The sequence below is a fragment of the Tenrec ecaudatus genome, chromosome 6, assembly GCF_050624435.1.
Source record: "Tenrec ecaudatus isolate mTenEca1 chromosome 6, mTenEca1.hap1, whole genome shotgun sequence".
NCBI classification, from domain to species: Eukaryota; Metazoa; Chordata; class Mammalia; order Afrosoricida; family Tenrecidae; genus Tenrec; species Tenrec ecaudatus.
The window spans coordinates 77,177,020-77,201,667 of record NC_134535.1 but is presented as its reverse complement, the minus strand read 5'-3'; the positions used below and the strand labels follow the sequence as shown (position 1 = coordinate 77,201,667).

General features: G+C 36.5%; 1 protein-coding gene across 1 annotated transcript; it reads left to right on the top strand.

Moving 5' to 3' along the window:
* Nucleotides 1–20,413: 20,413 nt before the first annotated feature.
* LOC142450929 (olfactory receptor 6C68-like) lies at nucleotides 20,414–21,352 on the top strand. The gene has a single exon (XM_075552864.1). The coding sequence runs from the start codon at nucleotides 20,414–20,416 to the stop codon at nucleotides 21,350–21,352; it is 939 nt and encodes a 312-aa protein (XP_075408979.1).
* Nucleotides 21,353–24,648: the final 3,296 nt, after the last annotated feature.

Here is a 24,648-nt window from a genome sequence, read left to right as displayed (position 1 = left end):
AGTGTACCTAAGTTGGAAAATCAAGGTGAAATATGCATATTGACATTATATTTTCATAAAGAAAATAAACACAGATCTAATTACTTAAAGTATAGAACAGTGAGGATGATCTCACAGCTATTTAAGCATGTTTTCCCAACATTGCATTAATGGATAAGCAACTATTTACCAATGCTCTGTAAGAGATCAAATATCCTGCAGCCACAAATTTTCATTGTTAAATTTCTTATTTTCCTGTTTTCAGATACTGTTTGAGGTTTATAATATGGGCATTTACAGGTGTTTTCAAAAAACACCCAACAGCCATTTTTTACAATGAAATACTTTAGGTTACAAACTTTTAAAATTCCACTGTAACAAAATATATTGAAAAACATTGAAAAGAAAATGTTATTAAAAATTTTTCGGAAAATGATTGTGTTGATAATTGCACAACTCCTCTTCCTATGATTGAATTATTTAGTTGAATGGTGTGTCATGTATACATTAATAAAATTATTTTTAAAATAACAAATAGAATTAACTCCCCCAAACGTTAGGATTCTGACATAATTAGTAAGAAAGAGTTAATCACATCAATATATAAGGAGTAAAAACCCCAAAAAACACATATCGTAAGGTAAAATAAATACATTTATCCTAATGTGAAATAATGTTCTGCTTTATTAGAAATCATTGATTTTCAGATGAAAACTTTGTTATCTAATCCATTAATAATGTGTACACAAAGTAATTATTTTGATGATATGAAGGATTAGCAAGTTTGCAAAAATTAGCCACTTAAATATATAAATTTTTGGCAACTTTACACTTAGTTATTGATCAAAAGCACATGTAATTTTTCACCTGGAAAAATCTCTGTCTAGGAATTTATGGCAGATCTTTCCAGTTACCTGAAATATATATTTCATCCTACTAATTTCAGTCAATTTTTAATAATAAAGTTTTTGGGACGGCAAAAGGAACATCATTTTGATAATGTGTACGTCAATTGGGAAATTATGGTGCAAGATACAATTTCAGCAAATAATCTGGATCTTAATTTTAATGAAAAAATTAAAATTATTTGTATGTGTAGAGTAACTTTCAGGAGCCAACATAAATTATTATGTTATTTATAAAAATCAATTTTGTCCATCGTATTTGTATGAAAATATGAAAATGAATTATAACTATTCCTCTACACAATCAGAATACCAATTCCACAGCGTAACACACAATAGAAATTAACAAAACTTTGATGTTAATGAAAGAACACTTTTAAAATTGTACCATGTTTAATCTTGAAGAATTCAAGCACGACCAAGTAAAACTGAGCTCCATAGGATTTTTTACTTTAATATTTATGAAAATTTATCATCAGGCATTTTTATTTGGCATCTCTATGTAGATTTAAAATATCAACCTTTTGGTCTATACCTAAGTTCAAATCATTTGCAGCATGCTGGATCTTAATGGAGAACAGTTTCTTTATTTTAAGGCTGATTCTTTAGAAGTTCAAGTATTAAAGCAACACACACAACAATAAAAAATCATTTTATTGTGAATTAGAATAAGCTTTATAAAGCAAAGAACTTTCCCATCCCACAATTCATAGACATTTTGTTTTATCATTGATTGTGATATCACTAGTCACCCTTCCATTCTATGTTTTCTGCTTCCATTCCAACTTCATTTCTAACCACCCTGAGCATTGTCTTAGTGTGGGTCCCACCCTCTTGATACCAAATGCTTGGTTATTCTAAGATGTGCACATCTCACTGACAGTATATCCTCCCCTTACAATGTTTGGTTGAAAACTGAACCATGGGTATGGTTTCAGTGGAAGATTTGAAGGGAGACAAGGGAATGATAATTTCACAGATGCCACCAATCTCTCGCCAACAAGTCAACTTGGTCTTAGGGTTTTAGGTCTTGTTTCACATTTTTCTCCCACTCTATCCAGGACCTGTTCATGTGATCACTCTCAGAGTAGTTAGGCATAGTAACAGGCACCATCTGATCCTTCTCTTCTCAGGGTGATGGAGACTGAAATGGAAGTGTTCCTTTAAACTATGAAATGATTCCTGCATTGCTTCTTCAAACAGTTGGACCTCAGATGGCTATTTATTCATTAGCCTTTAAGATCCTAGTTGCTACTCAGTCAAGTAGGTTATGGAACATTGTCTATGTGGATTATGTTAAGCTTAATCAACTTTAATGTCCCCTGGGACTATGAACCTGAGCCCAAGGTGCTGTGACTCACCCCTCTAAGGTATTTGGACCTAAGAAGTTTTTGTAATAACTTTGTCTCATATATACTCCACAATATTCGTGGTTCTATTTGTAGCAAAGGTAAATGCTAATGCACAAATACCTTGTCAAATGTGTGTGTGTGTGTGTTTACTTCCACTCTTCTTCTCACACCATTTTGTCTGTGTGTCTATCCCTGCACCATTGTTGCAGGATTATGTACATAAAAATATATTTTGTATCTTTCAGATTTGCAGTTCTTCCAGTGTGCTTCCGTGCCTCCATCATTTTTAGCTGACCTCAGTCTTATGGCCTAAGTGTGATCAAACCCACTAGCTGCTCTGCAAGGGAAACATGAGACTGTCCATTCTCATGAAGCTTCACTGTGTCATAAATGCTATGGGGCTGCTCTGAGTCAGAATCAACTTTCTGGCAGTGAGTTACCACCTACCCAGTAACTTTACTGCCTTTTCCCTTTCACTTCTGGAAAACATGAAAGAAAGTGTCATTTAATTGGAAAACCTTTTACTGACTTTTCACGAGAGTGTTCTCATACAATAGCCTTGTGTGATTGACCAAAAATATCCATGGTATGAGGTGTGTTACAAATATATCATTGTCATTAAATGTTGTATCATATTCTTAGCATAGTGGACTAAGCTTTAAGGTATTCATTACAAAGTTATTGGTTCAAATCCTCCAGACTTTGCAGGGAGAATGACATGGCTGTCTAATGCTATCTGCTCCCCTATCAGTTTACAGCTTTGGAAGCCTGAAGGGGTAGTTCTCATCTGTCCAACAGTCTCTATGCATCTGAACCTACTTTATAGCAGTTGCTTTTGCTTCATTGTTTTGGATTTTATTTGTTTGTTTGTTTTAAATGGCTAAGGGTTGTGCCTGTACCTTTATATGATGTTGGCAGTGAATAAAATGTGACCTATATTTTTTCTCATGAATGTCATTTGCATCTTTTCCTTTCCCTCCCATGATTTGAAAGTTTTATTACTCTTTTCAAAAAACCAAGTGCTAGTTCAGTTGATTCGTTACTGTTGTTCTGTTCAGTTATTTATGCGCTAATCTTTATTTATTTTCATCTAGTAACTGTAGGCTATTTTTTATTGTTCACACCTTAAGTTTTGGAGACACTTAAAGTATTGATTTTGTTTCTATCTTCTTTTCTAATGTCTCAGTTTATTATACAATTTGCAATTTGAGCATCAATTTTGCTGTGTCCCTGCATTTTTGGTATGCTTTGTTTTTATTCATATTTGGTCCAATGATTTTTTAAAATTTCCTTTATTTGTTATGTTATCTAGTGAATTTTAATCAGGATATTATTCAAGTTTCATAAATTTGATTTAGGCTGTTACTTTCTATAGTTGGTTTCTTTATTTATAGGGTTCATATCTGAGAATATTTTTGCATTACTTTGATGTTTCTTGTGTGTACTAAGGTTTGTTCTATGACCTGACATATGTTTTATTCTAAACTAATGACCCACTTGTCCTGGGAGAGACTGCATTTTGTATAGTTGATGGCTGGAGTGTTGAAAACATGTCTGTGGTGCCAAACTACTTGATTTTGCTGTTTTGTTCTTTTGCGCTTTTGTTGAATTTTCTTTCTAATGCTTCTGTCTTTCATTTTAAATTGTGTATTACATGCTCTTACTATTTTATAGGCTTGTCTGTTTTTCGCTTAAATTCTGTTAAAGGTCTTGTTTTCTTGTTTGTTTGTTTTTTTCCCTCTCTGTCTTCCCTCCCCGTGTTAGAGTTTACTATAGGTGTTTGGAGGCTGTTTCACTGGGTCACAGACTTGCACTATATTGTTTTGTGCTCTGGTACAATTTTCCCTTTAATCATCACACAATGATATTCTTTGTTTCCAATGCTGCTTTAGTTAATATCTATTTAATCTGAAATACATGTACTTCTATTGTTCTTTTTGATTGTCTTTAGCTTGATATATTTTTAAATGACTTGACTTTTAGTTTTTATTTGTCACTTTTGTCTGATGCGCATTTCTTTGAGACAGCATATGATGGGTACTTTCTCTTCTTTATTCTGCCACTCTTTGTCTCTTAATTGGTGCATTTAATCCATTTACCTTTAGTGATATTTTGGATATATATGAATGTATTGCTGTCATTTTGCTGCAGATTTCATTTTCTGTGTTGCATCTAGTCTGTGTTCCTATATTGTTTCATATGGAAGCAATTATTATTCTTAAGTTTCTTGTCATTTTTTATTCCCATTTTTCTATGTTTACCTAACCTTTAGGACATTTTGTTTTTTGATTTTTTGATAAAGTTTGTTTTTTTCTTATTACTCTGCAGTGCATTAATTATTCCAATCTTAAAAAAACTGATTTATCTTGAAATCTATTTGATTTCTATTTCACCTGGAAGTTCTATAACTACAATCTTGTTATCTGTATTTACATTTAATTATCTTTGTTTACCAATTATGACCTATCATCTCTATTTTCAGTCATGAATTTGGTTTTTATTTTTCTTTGGATACTACTATAACTCAGCTGATGTTTGAGTGTTTGGTCATGCATATTAATCTCATTCTGTTGTCAACTCTTGCTGCTTTGTGTTCAAAAATTTTCTTTAGGCTATGTTGTAAACTTGATTTAGATTTTAAATTTCCTTATTTTCTGTGTTCTTGCTACAATATTTAAGAGACAAATTGGTTGAGTATATGTTTTTTGGTGGACCACTGTTTTTCTTTGCTTTGGAGTTTAATACGTCATTTCATTGCCTTCTTAAATGCATGGTTTCTACTGAGAAATCAGAGCTTACATGTATTGGATCCCCATTGTAGACAACTTTTTACTTTTTCAGGAATTGCTCTTAGTACCTTCTTCTTGACTTTCCCTCTGGAAGATTATTTATGACATGTCTTTTTTTTTCTCTTGAGATCTGTCTTGCTTGGGGTTCAATCAGCCACTTGAAGGCATAGTTTCTAATCTACCATGATATTATGGGAGATTGCTTTTAAGTACTCTTTTATGAAGCAAACAAACAAAATAACACTCAGGATGGGGGAAGAAGAGAAATACAGTAGAGCAAAAATATTTAAGAAGAAAAAAGTATCAAAGTACAGAAATATTAACAGAAATAGAATCAAAGGAAGGAAAAATGAAAACACAAGGTTGAAAAGGCAGATTAAAAATAAATGAAGAATATGAAAAAGCAATAAGGAGAAATGAAAAAGGCAAGGTAGAAGCAGAATTAGAGTCAATAACTCGGGGAGTAGGGCACCCTGTGATACTCAAGGAGCTCCCTGCTGGAGTAAGTATTGGAGTAAAGATGTGGGATGCCCAGTCCTAGATAGAGTTCCTGTCTGTCCAGAGAGTCTCTGGGGTCAGGTCCGCTGATCTAGAAGTAATTCATAACAGGTCAGTGGGTGCCTGAGGTCAGGTGATTTTTTTTTTTCAGAAGTAGCATTTTGGTCACAGAGAACAGCTGGGAGCAGCCTAGTGTGTTATGAAAGGAGTTCTTACTAGGCAAAGAGTGGCTGGGCATAGTGATTCCCTCTGCACTGACAGTTAATCTGGTCTGAGGAGTTGAGGTTGGGCACCTTGTACATGATCTATGCGCACAAGGCTTCTGTCTCAATTTGAACAGGGCCTTTAGGGACGTTACCACTGGATTGATGAGTGCAGGGAAGAGATGGTCTGGTTCTGGTCACTGGGAGGATGCGGAGAACAAGACTTGTAATTAAAGTTTCTGGCAGTCAGCCCTGATGTGAGAAGTTGAAGGTTTGTGCTATTAAGCAACTGCCTTGGTAGAAGGAGGCTACCAAAATTTCAAGATGGCCATACTGAATCAGGCCAGCTGAATATTCACCTATTCTTATTTGTCTCTTTTGATTAGTTTTAATGTCTACTTAGTATTCAATCCACATTTTTATCCTTTCCTCTGGAGGACAGATTTCCAGAATTATAATCCTATCTGTTTCATTTGGTCTCTTGCATGTTTATTAAGGGTATAATTAGCATATCAATCTAAGGACTATCACCTCTTGGTGGAAATCCAAATTTTAAGTTCTTTATTCATACTCATATGTAAGTTCATATTAAAGTTAAAGAAAATTAAAAGGAGCGCACAGGAGCGCAGATCTAACTGAGTACATTTCACTTGATTTTCAACAGCGTATTCGCTGCACTGAGCATTAATGACAAAAGACCTGAGGAGCTGTGGGATGCTATGAGGCATTTAATACATGAAGAAAGCAAATGCTTCTTAAAAAGTCAAGAAAGAAGGGAAAGCATCAATGTAGATATCGGAAGGGACTCTGAAACGTGCTCTCAATGGCAGAGTAGTTCAGGCACTTGGAAGAAATGATGAACTACAGGAGCTGAACAGCATATTTAAAAGGCTGCTAGAAAAAAATAGAAATACTATAATGAAATGGGATAAGATCTAGAAAAAGAAAATCAGAAAGAAAACATTTAATATATCTGAAACTGAGAGTAAAAAAGAAAAAGTCAAACACTGAGAAACAATGCTGAAATATTCTGTTGGTAAATATTTTATGATAAAGAAAGCATCAAAAGAAAATGGAAAGGATATGCAGAGTCGTTGTACCAAAAGGAGGAGTTAACATTTAACCAGTTCAAAAATATATGTCCAAGAATCAAGATATATAAGAAGTCCATGCAGACGGAAGTTTTTAGCCAAAAACAAGGCTCTAAAATCCAACTGAAAGGTGTGAACAAGCTGATGAGGCACTGCAAGTACTCTCTCATCTAGGAGAAGAAATATTAAAGTTAGCTACTTGGTGAACTGCCTAGAAAAGATCTACATTTGAATCCATTCCAAAGAAAGTATTACAATAGAATGCATAAATTATGTAACAATATTATTAACATTGATATCACATGCAAGTAGCATTATAGTATAGAAAAATCCAACACCACTTGTAGCAAGACATTGGGAGGGAGCTGTCCCAGGTCCAGGCAGGATTCAGAAGAGGAAATGGGACAAAAGATACAATTGCTAATAGCAGATGAATCTTGTGTCATATCAGAGAACAGCGGAATGCTGATTATTTGCGCTTTACTGCTTTACCAAGGCAGGCGACTGGGTGAATCATAGCAAGCCCTGAATAGCCTTGAGAACAATGGGAAGTCCAAGACCCTCCATTGGGCTCATTTAGAAACTGTACACGGATCAAGAAACCGCTATATATTGTGTGGATCAAAATCAAGAAAGGTGTGCACGAAGATCGCATCCTGACACGATAATTGTTAACTCAGTATGCTCAGCACATACTCAGAGAAGCTGGATTATATGATGAAGAATGCAGCATCAGGTTTGGAGGAAGGTCAATTAACAGCCGAGGGCATGCAGATGACACAACCTTCTTGCTGAAAGTGAGGGGCACCTGACACATTTGCTGATAAAGATCAAGAACTAAAGTCCTCTGTGCACATTACAACTCAATGAAAAGAAAAACAAAATCCTCACAACTGGACCAGAAGGTAACATGCTAAACCAAATTGTCAAGGAGTATGTCTGGCTTGGATCCATAATCAGTATTCAGGAAAGAAGGAATCCCGAGATGAATCAACACACTGCATTGGGTATATCTGCTGCACAAAACCTCTTTCAAGTGTTGAATAGCAAGGATGTTACTTAAGGATTTAAAGGGCACCTGACCTTGGCTATGATATTTTCAATTGCCTGCTATGCACGTGAAAGCTGAACATTGAAAAAGACTGAAGAAGAAGAGATGCATTTGAATTACTGTCCTGGGAAAGAACATTGAAAGTATTAAGGACTACCAAAAGAAACAAACAGATCTGTCATAGAAGTACAGTCAGAATGTTCCATAAAGGAAAGGATGGCAACACCTTCTCCCGCATACTTTGGGCATGATATCCTGAGAGGACATTCCCTGGAGGAAACCTCATGCTTGGCAGAGTGGACTGGCAGCGGAAAGAAGGAAGGCTCCCAATAAAATGGATTGACTCCGTGGCCCCAAAATAGGCTCAAATATAGGAACTATTATGAGGAATGCAAAGTGGTGGAGAGTGTTTAGTTGCGTTGTACAAAGGGTCTCTATTACTCAGAACTGATTTCAAAGCACACAAGAGTGACAACAGAGTCATGTTAGTATAACATGCATTAAAAAGGTTGTTAAAATCACATTATCCCTATAAGGCACAATTAACAAATACTTCCACATGCTTTCTTTTCAAAAATCAGCAAGGTGAAAAATGGAGCTCAGATATCCAAGAACATTTCTGACTAAGAAACACTAGGAAGACAGACCTAACTATTAACTTTCAATAATTCTCTGAAAACTTCAGGATCACAGAGGACGTTGTTCTGTTTGGGATGTGTCTTCAGAAAGATGGACCACAGTCCGGAGGCCTCATGTTCAGTAAAGCAGAGGGCTGGCACATGCAAGGGCGACTGTAAGTCAGGCGGATTGTCATAAGATGGAAATGAACAGACATGCAGTGAGTGTGAGGACGCCTATAAACCAGGCAGCATTTCATTGTGCTGTATTTGGGGTCTTCATGGATCCGAGTTCTCCAAATGTCAGTCCTCTCTCCATGTTCTATCAGAAAGGTCAGTTGGAAACCACCAGCCTCTCCTGGAGAGAACGATGTGGCTTCCGATTCCCCTAAACAGTGACATTCTCAGAGACTCCTGGAGCAGAGGGCATTCTGTGCTGTCCTCTAGGGTGACTGTGAGCCAGCACCAACTCGATGGCAAGGAGAGTTTGTTTGTTTTTCCTTGTCTACTTACCTACAAAATTATGCATATAAGATGATAAAGACAAAATTTAAATAATCGTCAATGATCATCTGCTATATGAACCATAAATTTGATCAATTAATTTTCTCTATAATATCTTAGAGCACAATAATCTTGTAATGTGCACGGAATGTACCAGCACTCTAAAATCTCTAAAGATTGTTATATCAATCTTCTCAGTGAGGATTCAGAGTCTCTTCTGAAAGGCACTTGATTCTTTTTTTTTCTTTTTTGCTGACTTTTTGCTTTCTTCTTGTGTAATATTCTTGATAACATTCTACAGATTATCAGGTTTTCTTTCATCAGTTTTCAGTGCATTAAATCTATTCTTCAGATGTCCCTGAAATTTAGGGGAGTATACTAAAGGTTATATTCTGGACCACATGGAATTTTTTAGTTTCCTTCAACTGCAACCTGAATTCACAGTGAGGATTTGATTGGCTGTTACACATTTAGGCCAGGGCCTAGTTTTAAGGTCTTATTTGGAGCTTCTTCATCATCTCTTCCCAGAGATATATTCAATTTAATTCTATGTATTCCATCTGAAGAAGTCCATGTGCATGGTCAATGTTTATGTGGTGGAAGAAAGGTATTTACAATGAAAAATATGTGGTCTTGCAAATGTCTAATATTCTACCGCTACCTTCAAATTTAACATCAAGGAAATATTTTCCAATTACTCTTCCTTCTTTTCTAAAATATTTGTATTCTAATTCCCAATAATTGTTAATAAATTCTAATTTCATCTTGTTGAATTTCACACTGAAGGTATGCATAATATTCCAATTCCTCTTTGACTAGCTGTAGTGGTATGTGGATAAACTTAAGTAATGGTTGTACTAACTTGATTTGATAGATGCTCTCAGGGACACTGTTTCCTAGATACCCTCACAGACACTGTTTCCTAGATACTATCTCAGACAGCACTGCACTTCAATATAGATCTTCAAATGTTTTCTTTAACGTTGAAACAGATGCCTCTCTCCTTGAATATGTCTTTCTGAGCACATGACTGCCTGATTCAAAATTACAAACACCAGTCCATTTCAGCACACTAAGGCCTAGAATATTTTGATCATTATAGTTTCCATCAAACTTTTTACTACTTTTAATCTTCCTAAATTCATCTTTTGATGTTGTTTACGATTTCATCTTGCTCAGATCCACAATCAATATTCATAGAAATTGTAGTCAAGAGATCAAAAGAAGCATTGCATCAGGTAAATCAGCTACATAAGACCTCTCTAACATGTTGAAAAAAAGGAAGTTACTTTAAGGACTAAGCGCCGTGATGCAAGGCAGTGTATTTTCATTTGCCTGTTATGCATGTGGAAGTTGGACATTGAATAAGAACCAATGCAGTTGAAGTAGGGTGCTGGTGAAAACTATTGAAGTGCCATGGTTTGACAAAAGAACTAGCAAATCTGTCTTGCAAGAAGTGTAGACAAGAGCGCTCCTTTGAAGCCTGGATGGAGAGACTGTACCTCACATCCTTTGGGCATGTTATCAGGAGAAACCTGTTGTAGAAAAGACAACTTACTTGGAAGCTTTGAGGGTTACCCAACAAGAAGAAGACCCGTGAGAAGATGGAATGACAGTGACTTCAGCAATGTGCTCAAACATAAGAACAGTTATGAAGAAGGACAGGACTGAATAGTGTATCATTCTTTTTACTTGGGGTCATTATGAGTTGGAAGGGACTTGAGGGCCCCAGAGATACCACCATTATTCAGTAGTATATGTTTTTTTTCTCAAAAATATTTAATTGGGATATAATAAAAATATCATATTCATTAGTTCAACCACACCAATGAGTGTTTTAAATTCGTATCACCATCAATTTCAAAGCATTTTGTTTCTTTTATAACTCCTTGATATCATCGCCCCTTTATCTCATCATCCCCCTCTTTACCCACTGAGAATTCTTATTCTGCTTGCTGTCTTTATAGGTTTTTAAATCCTGAATTTCATATGCAAAAATCCAGAAACACATATAACAACATTTCAGGAGGGATACTCCAGTGCCAAAAGATATCACAGCTAAACCCCAATTTGAAAAAACAACAATACCAGAAATGTTGTACACCAGATCATGTCCAATATTTATCAAAGGGGCATCAACTGGGAGGCTTTAAACATTCAAGTCAGGTTTACTGTTTTGATCTCATGTAGTCATCTCTAACATAATCTCTTTGCTGTGGTTAATAAAGCTGATGGTGCCCGGCTATCAAAAGATATAGCATCTGGCTCTTTAGGCTTGAAAGCAAACAAGCGGCTATCTAGCTGGGAAGCAACAAAGCTCACAGAAAAGAATCACACAAGCTTGGGTGAACAGGAGGTATTGAAGAGGTAAGGTAGCAGACACCAAAGAACAAAAACCATCATTGTGAGATCACCCTCCCCACACAAACGATAAAGATGAATGTGTGCATAAGTAAGTGTGGTGAAGAATGCTGATGGTGCCCGTATATCACGAGATATAGCGTCTTAGGTCTTCACCCAGAAGCAAAAGCACACAGGGAAGCAATACACCAACATGTGTGATCATGAAGGGCTAAGGGGACCAGGTTTCAAGCAACAAAGGCAGGGGAAAAAATCACATCATCGTGAAGGAAGGGAGCGCATGCTGGGGACCCAAGGCCTATTCGTAGACAACTGGACATCCCTTACAGAGGGGTAGTGGGGAAGAGATGAGTCACTGAGGGTTCAGTGTAGCAATAATGAAATTCACAACCTTCCTCTAGTTCTTAAATGCATCTGCCTCCCAATTATCATGATCCCAATTCTACCTTGAAAACCTGGTCAGACCAGAGGATGCACATCAGTACAGATGGGAACTGGAAACACAGGGAATCTAGGACAAATGTACCCCTCAGGACCAGCGGTGAGATTGGCAATACCAGAGGGAAGGGGTGGTGTAGAAAGGGAGAACCAATCACAAGGATCTACATATGACCTCCTCTCTGGGTGATGGGCAACAGAAACGTGGGTGAAGGGAGACACTGGCAGTGTAAGATAAGCTTAAACAATAATTTATAAATTATTAAGGGCTCATGAGCGAGGAAGGAGGAGGGAAAAAGAAAAATGAAGAGCTGATTCCAGGAACCCAAGCAGAAAGTGAATTTTGAGAATTTTGAGGGCAATGAATATATAAGTGTGCTTTACACAATTTATGTATGTATGGATTGTGATAATTCTGGTATGAGCCCCAATAAAATGATTAAAAAACCAATCTGTTTGCTAACTAGTTTACTTCCACCCCGCCATTACTATTAGAGAGAAATCAATGAGCACTTATGTTATATGTAGACATCACCTGATTTTCTAAAGGTCTTCTACCAATAGTTGTTAATAGTGGTCATGTAATAAATACATCTGCATATGACTGCATAACAATCACATGACACACAATCAATGTGAAGCATTAACCTGATTTGTTTTTGTGTGAATGAGAAGTGAACACTAGAACACATATTTTTCATGTTGAACAATCATTGCACCACAGATTGTCTATGACTATGAATAATGAATTACAAAGATAGCTATCTTCTACAATGAATGTCCCAATGGCTTGATTTCGCTTTCATTACTAAGGAAACAGAAATCAGCTGGGGGTAGATTTGGTTATTAAATAATTTTTTCTAATATGTTTTGCTTTTAGTTAATATACTACCCACAAAATCCTTCACTTGTATCCTTAAGGGCAAAAATGTGATTTTTTTTAGTGATGTGGACAGCAAGAGCAACTAAGGGGCTATTTTACACATTAATAATTTATGTGCACCATTTTTTAAAGTAGCACCATCACAGAGTCTGGGCGGTAGTAAAACTAGAACACTATAGCTGCCTTAGATAGGACAGTGTACATAGCTACTGAGTTTCTCCATTGATTCTGCCTCACAAATCCTCCTGTCCCAACAATGAACATAGACATTCAGTGGATGACATAATAATAGCGATCTCATTATGATATATATTTGGAATTCAGCAGAATTCTTCCAGTTTCTATATCTCCATTTCACGGTTTATGTGCTACAATGAAAGTAGGGAATAAAACTTGTGAAAAATTTTAAGTATAGAAGAATTATCTTCTTATACATCAAGACAGAAAACTTATTTTATGAAGGCAGTATCTAAGAGAAAAAGAAATATTAATTGGGTAAGCGAACAAAATGAGCCTAGTGACTCATACTTAAAAATCATTAAGGAATCCACTGTGCTGTGAATTACAACCAAAGAAATTAAAAAAATATCATAAAAATTATAAAAAACTAAATTTAACACAGTGACATAGAATTGATTCCTGCTAATAGCAATCCTACAGGACAGTAGAGCTGCCCTCGTGGACTGTAACTGTTTACAGGAATAGACACCTAATCTTCCCTCTGCCAAGCAGCTGGGGGTTTCAAACTGCTGATCTTGAGATTAGCAGACCAAGACATAGCTTACTAAGCCACCAGGGTTCCAGTAGACAATAATGTGCATCACATTAGGGAGGAATCATAACAAGAGGTGTTGTTACATCATATCTTGGACTGCATTAAAATCTATATAGAAAAATACAAAATCTCTTATTTTTTGATTAATTATTCATTACATCGAGGCAAATGTATGATTGAAATTAAAATGTACCTATTAGAAAATGTAAATATTTCACAATGCAGAGATAACTAAAGATACAGCCAATAGCTTTAGGTGTGCATTTATTGTATGAGCACATAAATAAAAGAATGTGTACATCATTTTTCCTTTTGGTTCAATTGACTTTTAATAGTTATTATATTGCATTTTTCCTCCAAATTCATTCATTACTAGGAGAAATGCACCTGCCTTTAAAATGGAACAGAGACCTGCTCCTTTTGCGCCAAGTTCAACAACATGAGCTGGAGACAGACTTCAATTAAGCCAAGAAGTCTGTGTCTTACAGTCACATGAAGTCATACATAGACCATCACGATGCAAGTCTTATGTACATATATTGTGAATTACAACACAATTTGTATGTATGTAATGATATACATGTTTTATATGTGAATATAAATATACCTAAGCATTTTGAAGTCTAAATAGCCTTATTTTATAAATGACAATATGAATTCATATTTTATTGTTGCAAAGTTATTTTGTTTGCAGTTTTTACTTCTTATGTATTAGATGTCCTTTTGTGTCTTAGAGAAAGATGTCATTCTATTTCCTTCCTGCAATAATTTCAAAATTATGTGTTAAAATTGTCTGTTTTTAATTTAATAACATCAGGCATTTATATAAATATTAATTATAGAAACCTTTTTTGAATGAGTATAAGTAGATTTAAAACAAATTCTGGACACTTTTCTTCATTGCAAACAATTCTATAAAACATTTTCTGTCTCAAATACATGCTTAGGACTTGATATTTGGGAAGACTAGTCCTTGGAAAAGAATATTCTCCATGGTATTTTGAGGGTCAGGGAAAAAAATCATAAATCCCTCAAAGAGATAGCTTTACACAGTGGCTGCTACCGTGGACTCAATAAATGATTGTGTGTATGGCTAAAGGTCAGGCAAGATGCACTCTGCTCTGAATAGGGTCAATATAGTATGAGGTAGAGCTGACCCAACTACGCAGTAATAAGATAATTTAAGTAATTGTCTTTATAGATTTGACTACATTTGTGCTCCACTGTTTGTGTAGAAGGAGAGTTTATTGGTGGTTAAAAAACTTTTATATTGTCAAGGATTGGACATATATTTCCTATTTCTAGTATTACAAAATAAACATCTGATCCAAAATAGACTCAGAAGCTAATCCACAAGGTTTTTATTTTCAGTTCTATTACCTTTCTGCTACTCATAAATGTTTAAATATAATTTCCAGATTTCAATTTGCTTCAAATATTGTGTTGCACCTTATGTAATGAACACTTCAGCTTTAGGTGTGGTATTTATCAATACCTCTATAATGTCCTATTATGAATACTTCATTTGATCTTTAAAAAATGAAATTTAAATAGTCTTAAATTATTTTCAGTTTTTGGCTCAAAAATAGTTTTTTTGGCTCAAATCAATGTTTTATTTGCATTTTTAAGATTCACAGAGGAGTCCAAAATGGACCGGTCTACAGAGTTAAAGTTCAAAGGTAGCCCATAAAGGGTTGACATATGTACAAATGAGGAGGGGGCAGGGAGGCTCACCTTAATTTATCCCTCTTCACTCACTGCCCAGAACTGTCTTGCTATCGTGATGCGGTCAACAGGAAGCTCGGTTTTGGGGGAAACTTCTTGGCAAACAGGCAAGTTCCTGAAAGAAGCTGGGACAGGGATTCACAGTCCCACCAGTTGGATCACAGGGGCTGCCTGTGCCTCCTAGACAGGGGGCTAGATGACCTGAGAGAGAGCAGCTGCATGGAGAGCCAGGTGTTCAACACCCAGGATAAAGATAGATCTCAGGGGAAGGCGGAGATCAAGGAAAGGGGCACAGGTTGGCCTTGGCTTCTGAATCTTTGTGCGGCCAGGGACAGAGGAAGGTGACTCCCACCCCCAAAGCCTCCAGTGTGTTGGGGCATCTCCCTGAGCAGCCACTGACCTGATGTATAAATGGGGTGGTGCCCTTCGTGGCTGATCGTTTCCCTACAGGTCGCACAGCTACGGGAGGTTTTCAGGGAGTCTCGGGGGCACTGGCTGCAGAACACGTGGGCACATTATGTAGGCACGGGGGCACGGCCATTCTGCACAACCTCGGCGTATCAGTCCCTGCACGCGGGACAGCCGACAGTACCAGAGGACCCGCGCCCTGTCGTGCCCTCCTCTCTGGCGTTGGTGGGTGTGGGCCGGGTCACGTGCACAGCTCTGTCTCTGGGGAAGTCACCATGGTTACTGCTCACCACATGGCTGTTGCATGGTCCTGGTGCAGTCCCTGAACTGACCTCCCTGCCGCCCTCTTTCTTCCACAATCCGGACTGGGTCGCTGCACATCAGCCGATGACCCACCACAGGCTCCAAGGGCTCAAGGTGAGGTCCACAGTTTCATCTCCACGCACTCTGCTTCCCCTGCCATTTCTGGTGGAGCGCGAGTCTCTTGTCCACTCAGGGCCGGCCTGGAAGGTGCTGCTCCGCCACGATGCCTCCTTTGAGCTGGGTTTCAGTGGGGTCTCCGCATCCCACGAACCCGCAGAAGGAAACACCTTCAAAGTGATTGAGGGGACTCCTCAAGCCAGACACCGCCCCTGCCTAAAAAGGGTCCACTTTCCGTTACTTTTTAATGTGTTCGTCCCTAGTCTATTTCGGGATGATTTTCATAAAAGGGTGAACGATCACAGCAGACTCTTGTAAGGCCGCATCAATACCAGGCCAGATTGTAACAGCAAGTGACCTTGAATCTCCCACCCACACCTGCGCAGCTGACCAGAGCGGGCTACGTAAATTGTCAGCAGCTTTGCAAGTTTTTTTCCTCTCTTTTACTCACGGCCCAGTTTGCTCACAGCCGGTTTTGTTCACGCCCTTTTGGCTCAGTGCCCTCTTTGTTCTCGGCCCACCGCTCTGCACCCGGCAGGAATAAACCCGGAACCAGAAAGACACCTTACATTCCAGAAACTCGGACATATCTGACAACTTTTCCTTATATGGACTCAAAACAGCCCAGTCACATGTTCCCAGGTGCTATAAGCACCACCCTGGAGCTTGGGCGTGACTTCCTCTGCCCGAACACTGTGGACCATGGGACTTGGCCCAGGCTGAGTTTTCTCCCCAATAAAGCCTGCTTGTACAAATTCGACTCATTTGATCTCTGTCGCCTCTCTACTACTTTACAACTATATTTTTAGTCAGTATTTAAACTGTGATATTTATTATTAAAACAAATTATATCATTACATTATATAATAAAATGATTACAACTCTTTCAGAAAAAGTTTCCATTTATTTGCTATTTGATTTCATGATTTCTTTGCAACAATCATATTTCTCAGGTAAATTCATATGTATTTATGTCCATGCAAATGAAGGAATTCAAAATATCACAACATCACAGTGGAGCTTGTATTTCACTAATTTTACTATTTAATTAAAGAAAGCCAGATATATTGAATAAAAATTCTAGATTGCAAAATATTATTGAAATTTTACTTTTTTTGATGAGAATATTTTCTAACCTTATTTTCAAAAATAATTTACAGTGCTTATATCTTGGTTTCCTTTCTATTTATAAATTTTTTATACTCATTTTATTAGGGGCTCATACAACTCTTTTCGCAATCCGTACATACATCATTGTGTCCAGCACTTTCCTACGTATGCTGCCATCATCATTCTCAAAACACTTGCTTTCTACTTGAGACCATGGTATCAGCTCCTCATTTTTCCCTTCCTCGCCGCTCCCTCTCCTCCTTCTCCCTTGATAATTTATAAATAATTATTATTTGATCATATCTTACACCATCTGACGTCTCCCTCACCCAGTTCTACACTGTCCGTCCTCCAGGGAGGAGGTTATATGTAGACCTTGTCATCTATTTTTAAATTTTAATAACAATATTGTATTACTTAATATACTTAGTGGAAAGAAGAATCTCATGTGTATTTGATTGTCTTAAACAATCCAAGAGTAAAGTCTTATTTGATTTGTATTAATTTTCACAAACCTGGTGTTTGTGGTGCTACTGCTGATCTTTCCTCTAAGGACACTGTCCCCTCCCTGCTTTTGTAATGCTGATTGCCAAAGCTCATTATAATGAAGCTTCCTACTGACTTTCAGAGACGGACCACAAAGGAACTTTTGTGTTGTTGTTATACTTTTGTCTCCTGTTAAACATAGGCAATATAAAGTAACTTCCTTTAACATTTGTGACTAAATATGACTTCCTGACTTAGGAGTTCAACTCAAATATCCTTAATTACCTGATAAGTCATGACATCCCACCATTCCTCTATATTAGAGAACAAAAACATACGTCCTTTGTTTAAAATCTTTATTTTGTGTATTAAGAGAATGAGAATGTATTTTGTTGGTACAACAGAAAAAGTAAAAGTGCTCACACAGGGAATTTCCAGAGTCCTTTCTAGATCAGCCTGGGTTCTTGAGAAAACAGTGTTCTACTGGTCATCCTGAGCCTCCTGTAAGTAAAATGCTGTCTGTGATAAACTGCCAACAGATGCCGTGTAATAGCAACTCCTGTACCGGTAAGAATGGGTGTGTGACTTCAGTTATTTTTACTCTAGGCCTTAGACTACCACAAGGGGAAAGACAGATAATTGAAGTAGCACATTTAATAGTACTAATACTGCATTTGTTGATAACTTTTACAATAATAATAGTAATGTATATTTTTCCCTAAAACAATAGTTACACAAATAATTATTTATTCTGGTTTCAGGGAAGATATGTAGGAAAAATCTTCTGTGTCTGGGGGTGTCGGTGGAGCTTGGAGGAAGAATTTGGGTATATGTATATGTGTGTATATATGTATCAATCCTCCAAATATATATATGGAAAAGCTACACACAAACAACAGTATACTGATATATTGTCTAATGTTTCATTTTCTATAGCTAATAATTTACAAAGTTAAAGTGCTTATATGAAAAATGATAGCATGATTATGAATATAGAATACAGTAAATACTTAATATTTATGGGAGTCTGGATTCACATCGGAGCAAAATACTGAGTGTTCATGATGAAAAATACTTTTCAGACATAATGAAAGCTGAATTAAAATACCAGGAGCATAGCTCCGTGATGCCTTGAGAGTCCAGCAAAGCAGGACGCAGGAACAGAGATGCTGAGGGTAACCTGGAGAGTCACCTCCGAATAATACTGCCACACTCGAGAGTCCAGTTTTCTAATAGGCTCATCTACTCTGAGCCAGGAAAACACACTCTTAGTGTGGACTCCTGATGATAGTCCTCTGCTCCAGAGCCTAGCTCTCTGTCAAGCTCCTTCCACCATGAACGTGGGCTCATCTCCCTGCCCTGTGTGAGCATCTCTCTGCCATGGAGACCACATCTATAACAGGCGACACAGTGCTCAGTAAGTTCAGAAAATGAGGTGGGGAAGCATTCTTTCAAGATCTGGTATTACACAATATAAAGAATTTCTGAGGAAAATGTTTTAAAATCACAAGAACATTTCTTTTTCCTGTAGATACTTTTCATATGTAGTAGAAGTTAGAAAACTTTGACCTTGAAAAGTTGGGGTTGACAATGGAGACTGACAAAAACACCGGCAACCAAAAATATACATAATAAGGTAAGGAAAATGAGTCAGTTAGATAAATTTTACTGACCAGTAGCTCTGATATCACATGTGAATTGAGACAGTGATTGAATGAAAGAGACATGAGGTTTGGTTTACTTTGTGGCCTAGTGAGTTCCATTTATGCCAATCACAGTAACACAATTTCTAATAATATCACCATTTGTTCCTCAACTGGGTTATTTTACACTAAATTACATAACCACTTTACATTTAAGGGTTTTGAAATAAAGCACTGTCTGCATTAAAGGACATATTCTAATATGTGCATTAACAAGGGACTTGCTGTGTTTATAGCTAGAATATTGGAGTTTCAAGCACTTGTCAATCTCTAGGAAGCAGTGGGCAGCTATTTTACCTCTCTGTATGATCAGAGTTTTACATTTGCAGAATAGAGCTTATATCATTCCCTGCTTCACAAGATTATATCAGTAGCTTATGCACTGTACTTCAAACAGTGCCTGAAGCATGGCAAGATGGTTATATGTCTGCTGTTATTAAGATTACACATTGAACTAAATCATATTTATATGTTAATTGGGCAGTTTAAAAGATTTCTGAAATAGAAAGGAAAAAGCAACAGACATAGAAGTGAATTCAAAATGCATAACTAGTCACAAAGAATAAGAACTTGCACAAAGGGAGAGGTGGGGTACACCTTTTCCAGTGAGGAGCCTGAAAGCATACATTTCATATTCTTTCACAGGGAATTCATTATACCCCCAATTGCCTCATAATGTAATAAAAGTGGGCAGCAAAAGTACAAGAAGTATAATCCAAAGAGGAGATTTAATATATGGGTTTTGGTGATATGTGAAATTATAAATCTGGTTATTTAAAACCAAAATGAGCATTGTGCAGGTAGAATTTGAAATTTTAAGTTCATTAGTATGTCATTACTATATAATTATAAAAATAGGTTAAACAATATCAAAATTAAATATTAATATTTAAATTAATGTGTAAATATTCATTTATTCATTCATTATCACTTACTGAAGGATTTAAGAACAAAAGAAGATAGAAAAAAATGTACAATGGGTGACCAAATAAAGTTCATGTGTCTTAAGTTGTTGAATGTGAAAGTTCATCATTAACTCATTTTGTCACTGAATTCTGCAGTTCTCTTCCCTTTGATACTTGCACATAGGTTTGACGTAAGCCTGAAGCTCAATAATGAGGAACCACACAGCGATAACCACATTCATCCTTCTGGGGTTAACAGAAGATCCATATCTGCAAGTATTGATTTTGATTTTTCTCCTTATCACCTACATGCTGTGTATATGTGGAAATCTGACCATCATTATCCTCATTTGGGCAGATTCCCACCTTAAAACACCCATGTATTTTTTCCTTCAGAATTTCTCTTTTCTGGAAATCTCATTTACAACCGCCTGTATCCCAAGATTCATGTACAGTATATCAACTGGAGACAGAACAATTACCTATGCTGCATGTTTCATTCAATTATTTGCTGTAGATATCTTTCTGGCATCCGAGTTTTTTCTTTTGGCCACTATGTCTTATGATCGGTATGTGGCCATCTGCAAACCCCTGCATTATATGACCATCATGAGCCTCAGAGTCTGCAAAACAATGGTTTTCTGCTGTTGGGTGATGGCCTTTTGTACTATCCTCCCCCCATTTAGCTTATTTGTGAATCTGGAATTCTGTGACTCAAATGTTATTAATCATTTTGGCTGTGATGAACTACCTCTGCTGGAAATCTCATGCTCTGACACATGGTTAGCTGAGCGGATGGTTATTGCCTGTGCTGGACTGATCTTCATCATTACTCTTATATGTGTTGTTTTTTCCTACATGTATATAATTAAGACAATCCTAAAATTCCCTTCTGCTCAACAAAGAAAAAAGGCCTTTTCCACGTGTTCTTCCCACATGATTGTAGTCTCCATCTCCTATGGAAGTTGCATCTTCATCTATCTCAAAACTTCTGGGAAAGAAGATGTGCAGATTGATAAAATTGTGTCATTGCTTATTGCATCCGTATCACCAATGCTGAATCCTTTCATTTATTCCCTGAGGAATAAGCAAGTTAAACAAGCCTTTATTGACTTAATAAAGAAAATTGCATTCCTCCCCAAGAAATAAAGTGTACCTAAGTTGATAAATCAAGGTGTAACATGCATATTGTTTTTATATTTTACATGAAGCTAATAAACACTGATCTAATTACATTACTTATAGTACAATGAGGCTGATCTCATAGTAATTGAATCATGTTTTCCTAACATTTCATTAATCAGGAAGAAATTATTTACTAATGCTCTGTAAGAGATGAAATACCCTGCAGCCAGAAAATTTCATTGTTAAGTTTCTTATTTCTTATTTTTAGATACTGCTCAAGATTTATAATATGGACATTTACAGGTCTTTTTAAAAAGACACCCCCCACACACACACACCATTATTTTTTAAGTGAAATACTTTAAGTACCAATGTTTTACAATTCCACTGTTACAAGAAATACTTTAAAAATATATATTATCAAATAAAATGTTTTGAAATATTAAAGAGAAAATATCAAAATGAAATGTTTGAAACTGATTTTAGTGATGATTGTACAACTCTTCTTAATATCCTTGAATGATTTAAGAGATTGGTATGTGATACATACATTAATAAAATTATTTTTAAAACAATAAATACAAATAACTCCACCAACGAGTAGGGTAGTGAGTTAAATAGTAAGCAAGGGTTAATAACATCAATGTATAAAGAGTTTCTATGAATCAGTAAACAAAAAACCCATATATAGTAAAGTAAAATAAATACAAATATTTATCCCAACATGAAATAATGTTCTGTTTTATTATAAATCATTGATTTTCAGATGAAAACTTTTTTATTTAATCCATTAATCACATGTGCACAAAGTAATTATTTTGATGATATGAAGTATTAGCATGTTTGCAAAAATTAACCACTTGAACATATAAAATTTTGGAAACTTTAGACCTAATTATTTTTCAAAATGTATGTAATCTTTCACCTGGAAAATCTCAGCCTAGGAATTTATGGCAGACAGGTCCTGTTGTCTGAATGCATATTTCATCCTACTGATTTCTGTAGATTTTTAATAATAAATAATTTGGGACAGACGGCAAAAGGAACATCACTTTGGTAATGTGTAAGTCTATTATGAAATTATGGTGCAAGATACAGTATTTACCAAAATGTGGATCTTGATTTTAGAAAAATATATTAAAATTATTTGTAAGTGTAGAGTAAGTTTCCGGAGCTGACATAAACAATGTTATTTATAAAAATCAATTTGGTTGGTCATAATTAACCATAACATAGAAAAATATATTTTAACTATCCCTCTTCACACTCAGAAAACAAAATTCCACAGCCTAACATACAATAGAAAATCATTGAATCTTTGATGTGAATGAAAGGGCATTTGTAAAATGATGACATATTTAATCTTGAAGAATTCATGCATTACAAAGAAAAACTGAGCTCCATAGGATTTGTTTTATGTTAATATTTATTAAAATCTATTACCAGGCATTTTTATTTAGCATCTCTGGGTAGGTTTAAAATATCAACCTTTTAGTCTGTACCTAAGTTCAAATCATTTGCAGCATGGTTGGATCTTAATGGAGAATAATTTCCTTATTTTAAGGTTGATTTTTTTTTCAAGTTCAAGTAATTAAAAAAAAACACCACCATTTTACTGTGAATTGGGAGAAGCTTTATAGAGTAAGTCAGTTTTTCACTCAACAATTCATAGGCATTTTATTTTATCATTGATTGTAACATCCACAATGTAATGTCGCTTCACCCTTCCTTTCAATGTTTCCTGCTTCCGTTCCATCTAACCATCCTGAAATTTGTCTTAGTGTGTTTACTGAATTCTTGAAACCAAATGATTGGCTGTTCTAAGATAATTTCACAGATGCCAGCAGTCTCTAGTCAACAATTCAACTTGGTCTTAGGGGTTTAGGTCTTGTTCCACATTTCCCCCCTCTCTATCCAGGACTTGTAACTATGATCACTTTCAGAGTAGTGAGTTCTAGAAATAGGCACTATCTAATCCTTCTCTTCTCAGGATGATGGAGACTGAAATGGCAGTGTTCCTTTAAACTATTAAATGATTCTTGCATTGCTTCTTCAAATAGTTGTACCTCAGATGACTATTCATTAGCTTTTAAGATCCCAGTTGCTATTCAGTCAGGTAGGATGTAGAAGAACATTGTCGTTGTGGATTATATTAAGTGTAACCAACTTTGATCCCCTGGAAATATGATCCTGAGCCTGAGGTGCTGTGACTCACTCCACTACGGTGTTTGGATCTAAGAAGTTTTTTCTCTTTGTAGCAAAGGTAAATACTAATGCAAATGTATCCTGTCAAATATGTGTGTGTGTTTGTGTGTTTTTGCGGGTTTACTTCCACTCTCCTTCTCACACCATTTTGCCTGTGTGTCCATCTGTGCACCATTGTTGCAGAATTATGTATATAAAAAATACTCAAGGACAAGGGAAAAACAAGTGATCCAAATTGGTGGTGAGAGGGGTGTAGGTGTCCTGGTAGGGTGTTACAAAGGGCAATGGAACCGAGGGGAATTACTGTAACCCAAATGAAGGCTGAGCATGATAGTGGGATGAGGAAAGTAAAAGGAAATAGATGAAAGAGCTAGGAGGTAAGGGACATTTATAGAGGTCTAAATACAGGCATGCACATATGTAAATATACTTATATATGAGGATGTGGAAATAGATCCATGTACATACACATACAGGTTTAGTATTAAGGTAGCAGATGGACATTGGGCCTCCACTGAAGTGCTCCCTCAATGAAACAATACTTGGTTCTATTAAACTGACATTCCATGATGCTCACCTTCCCGACACAATTGCTGAAGACAAAGCGGGTGCATAGCAAATGTGGCGAAGAAAGCGGATGGTGGCCAGCTATCCAAAGATATAGCATCTGGGGTCTTAAAGGCTTGAAGGTATACAAGTGGCCATCTAGCTCAGAAGCAACAAAGCCCACATGGAAGAAGCACACCAGCCTGTGCAATGATGAGGTGTCAAATGGATGAGGTATCAGGCATCATCAGAACAAAAAATCATATCATTGTGAATGAGGGAGAGTGCGGGGTGGAGACCCAAAACCCATCTGTAGGCAATTGTACATCCCCTTATGGAATGGTCGCAGGGAAGAGGTGAGCTAGTCAGGGTGCAGGCTAGCAATGATGAAACATACAACTTTCTTCTAGTTCTTAAATGCTTCTTCCCCTTCCACTATCATGATCCCAATTCTATCTTACAAATCTGACTAGACCAAAGGATGTGCACTGGTACAGACAGGAACTGGAAACATAGGGAATCCAGGGCGGATGATGCCTTCAGGACCAGTGGTGAGAGTGGCAATACTG

Excerpts from the sequence above, each read along its gene's own strand:
- LOC142450929 (XM_075552864.1), top strand. The coding sequence starts at position 20,414 with ATGAGGAACCACACAGCGATAACCACATTCATCCTTCTGGGGTTAACA.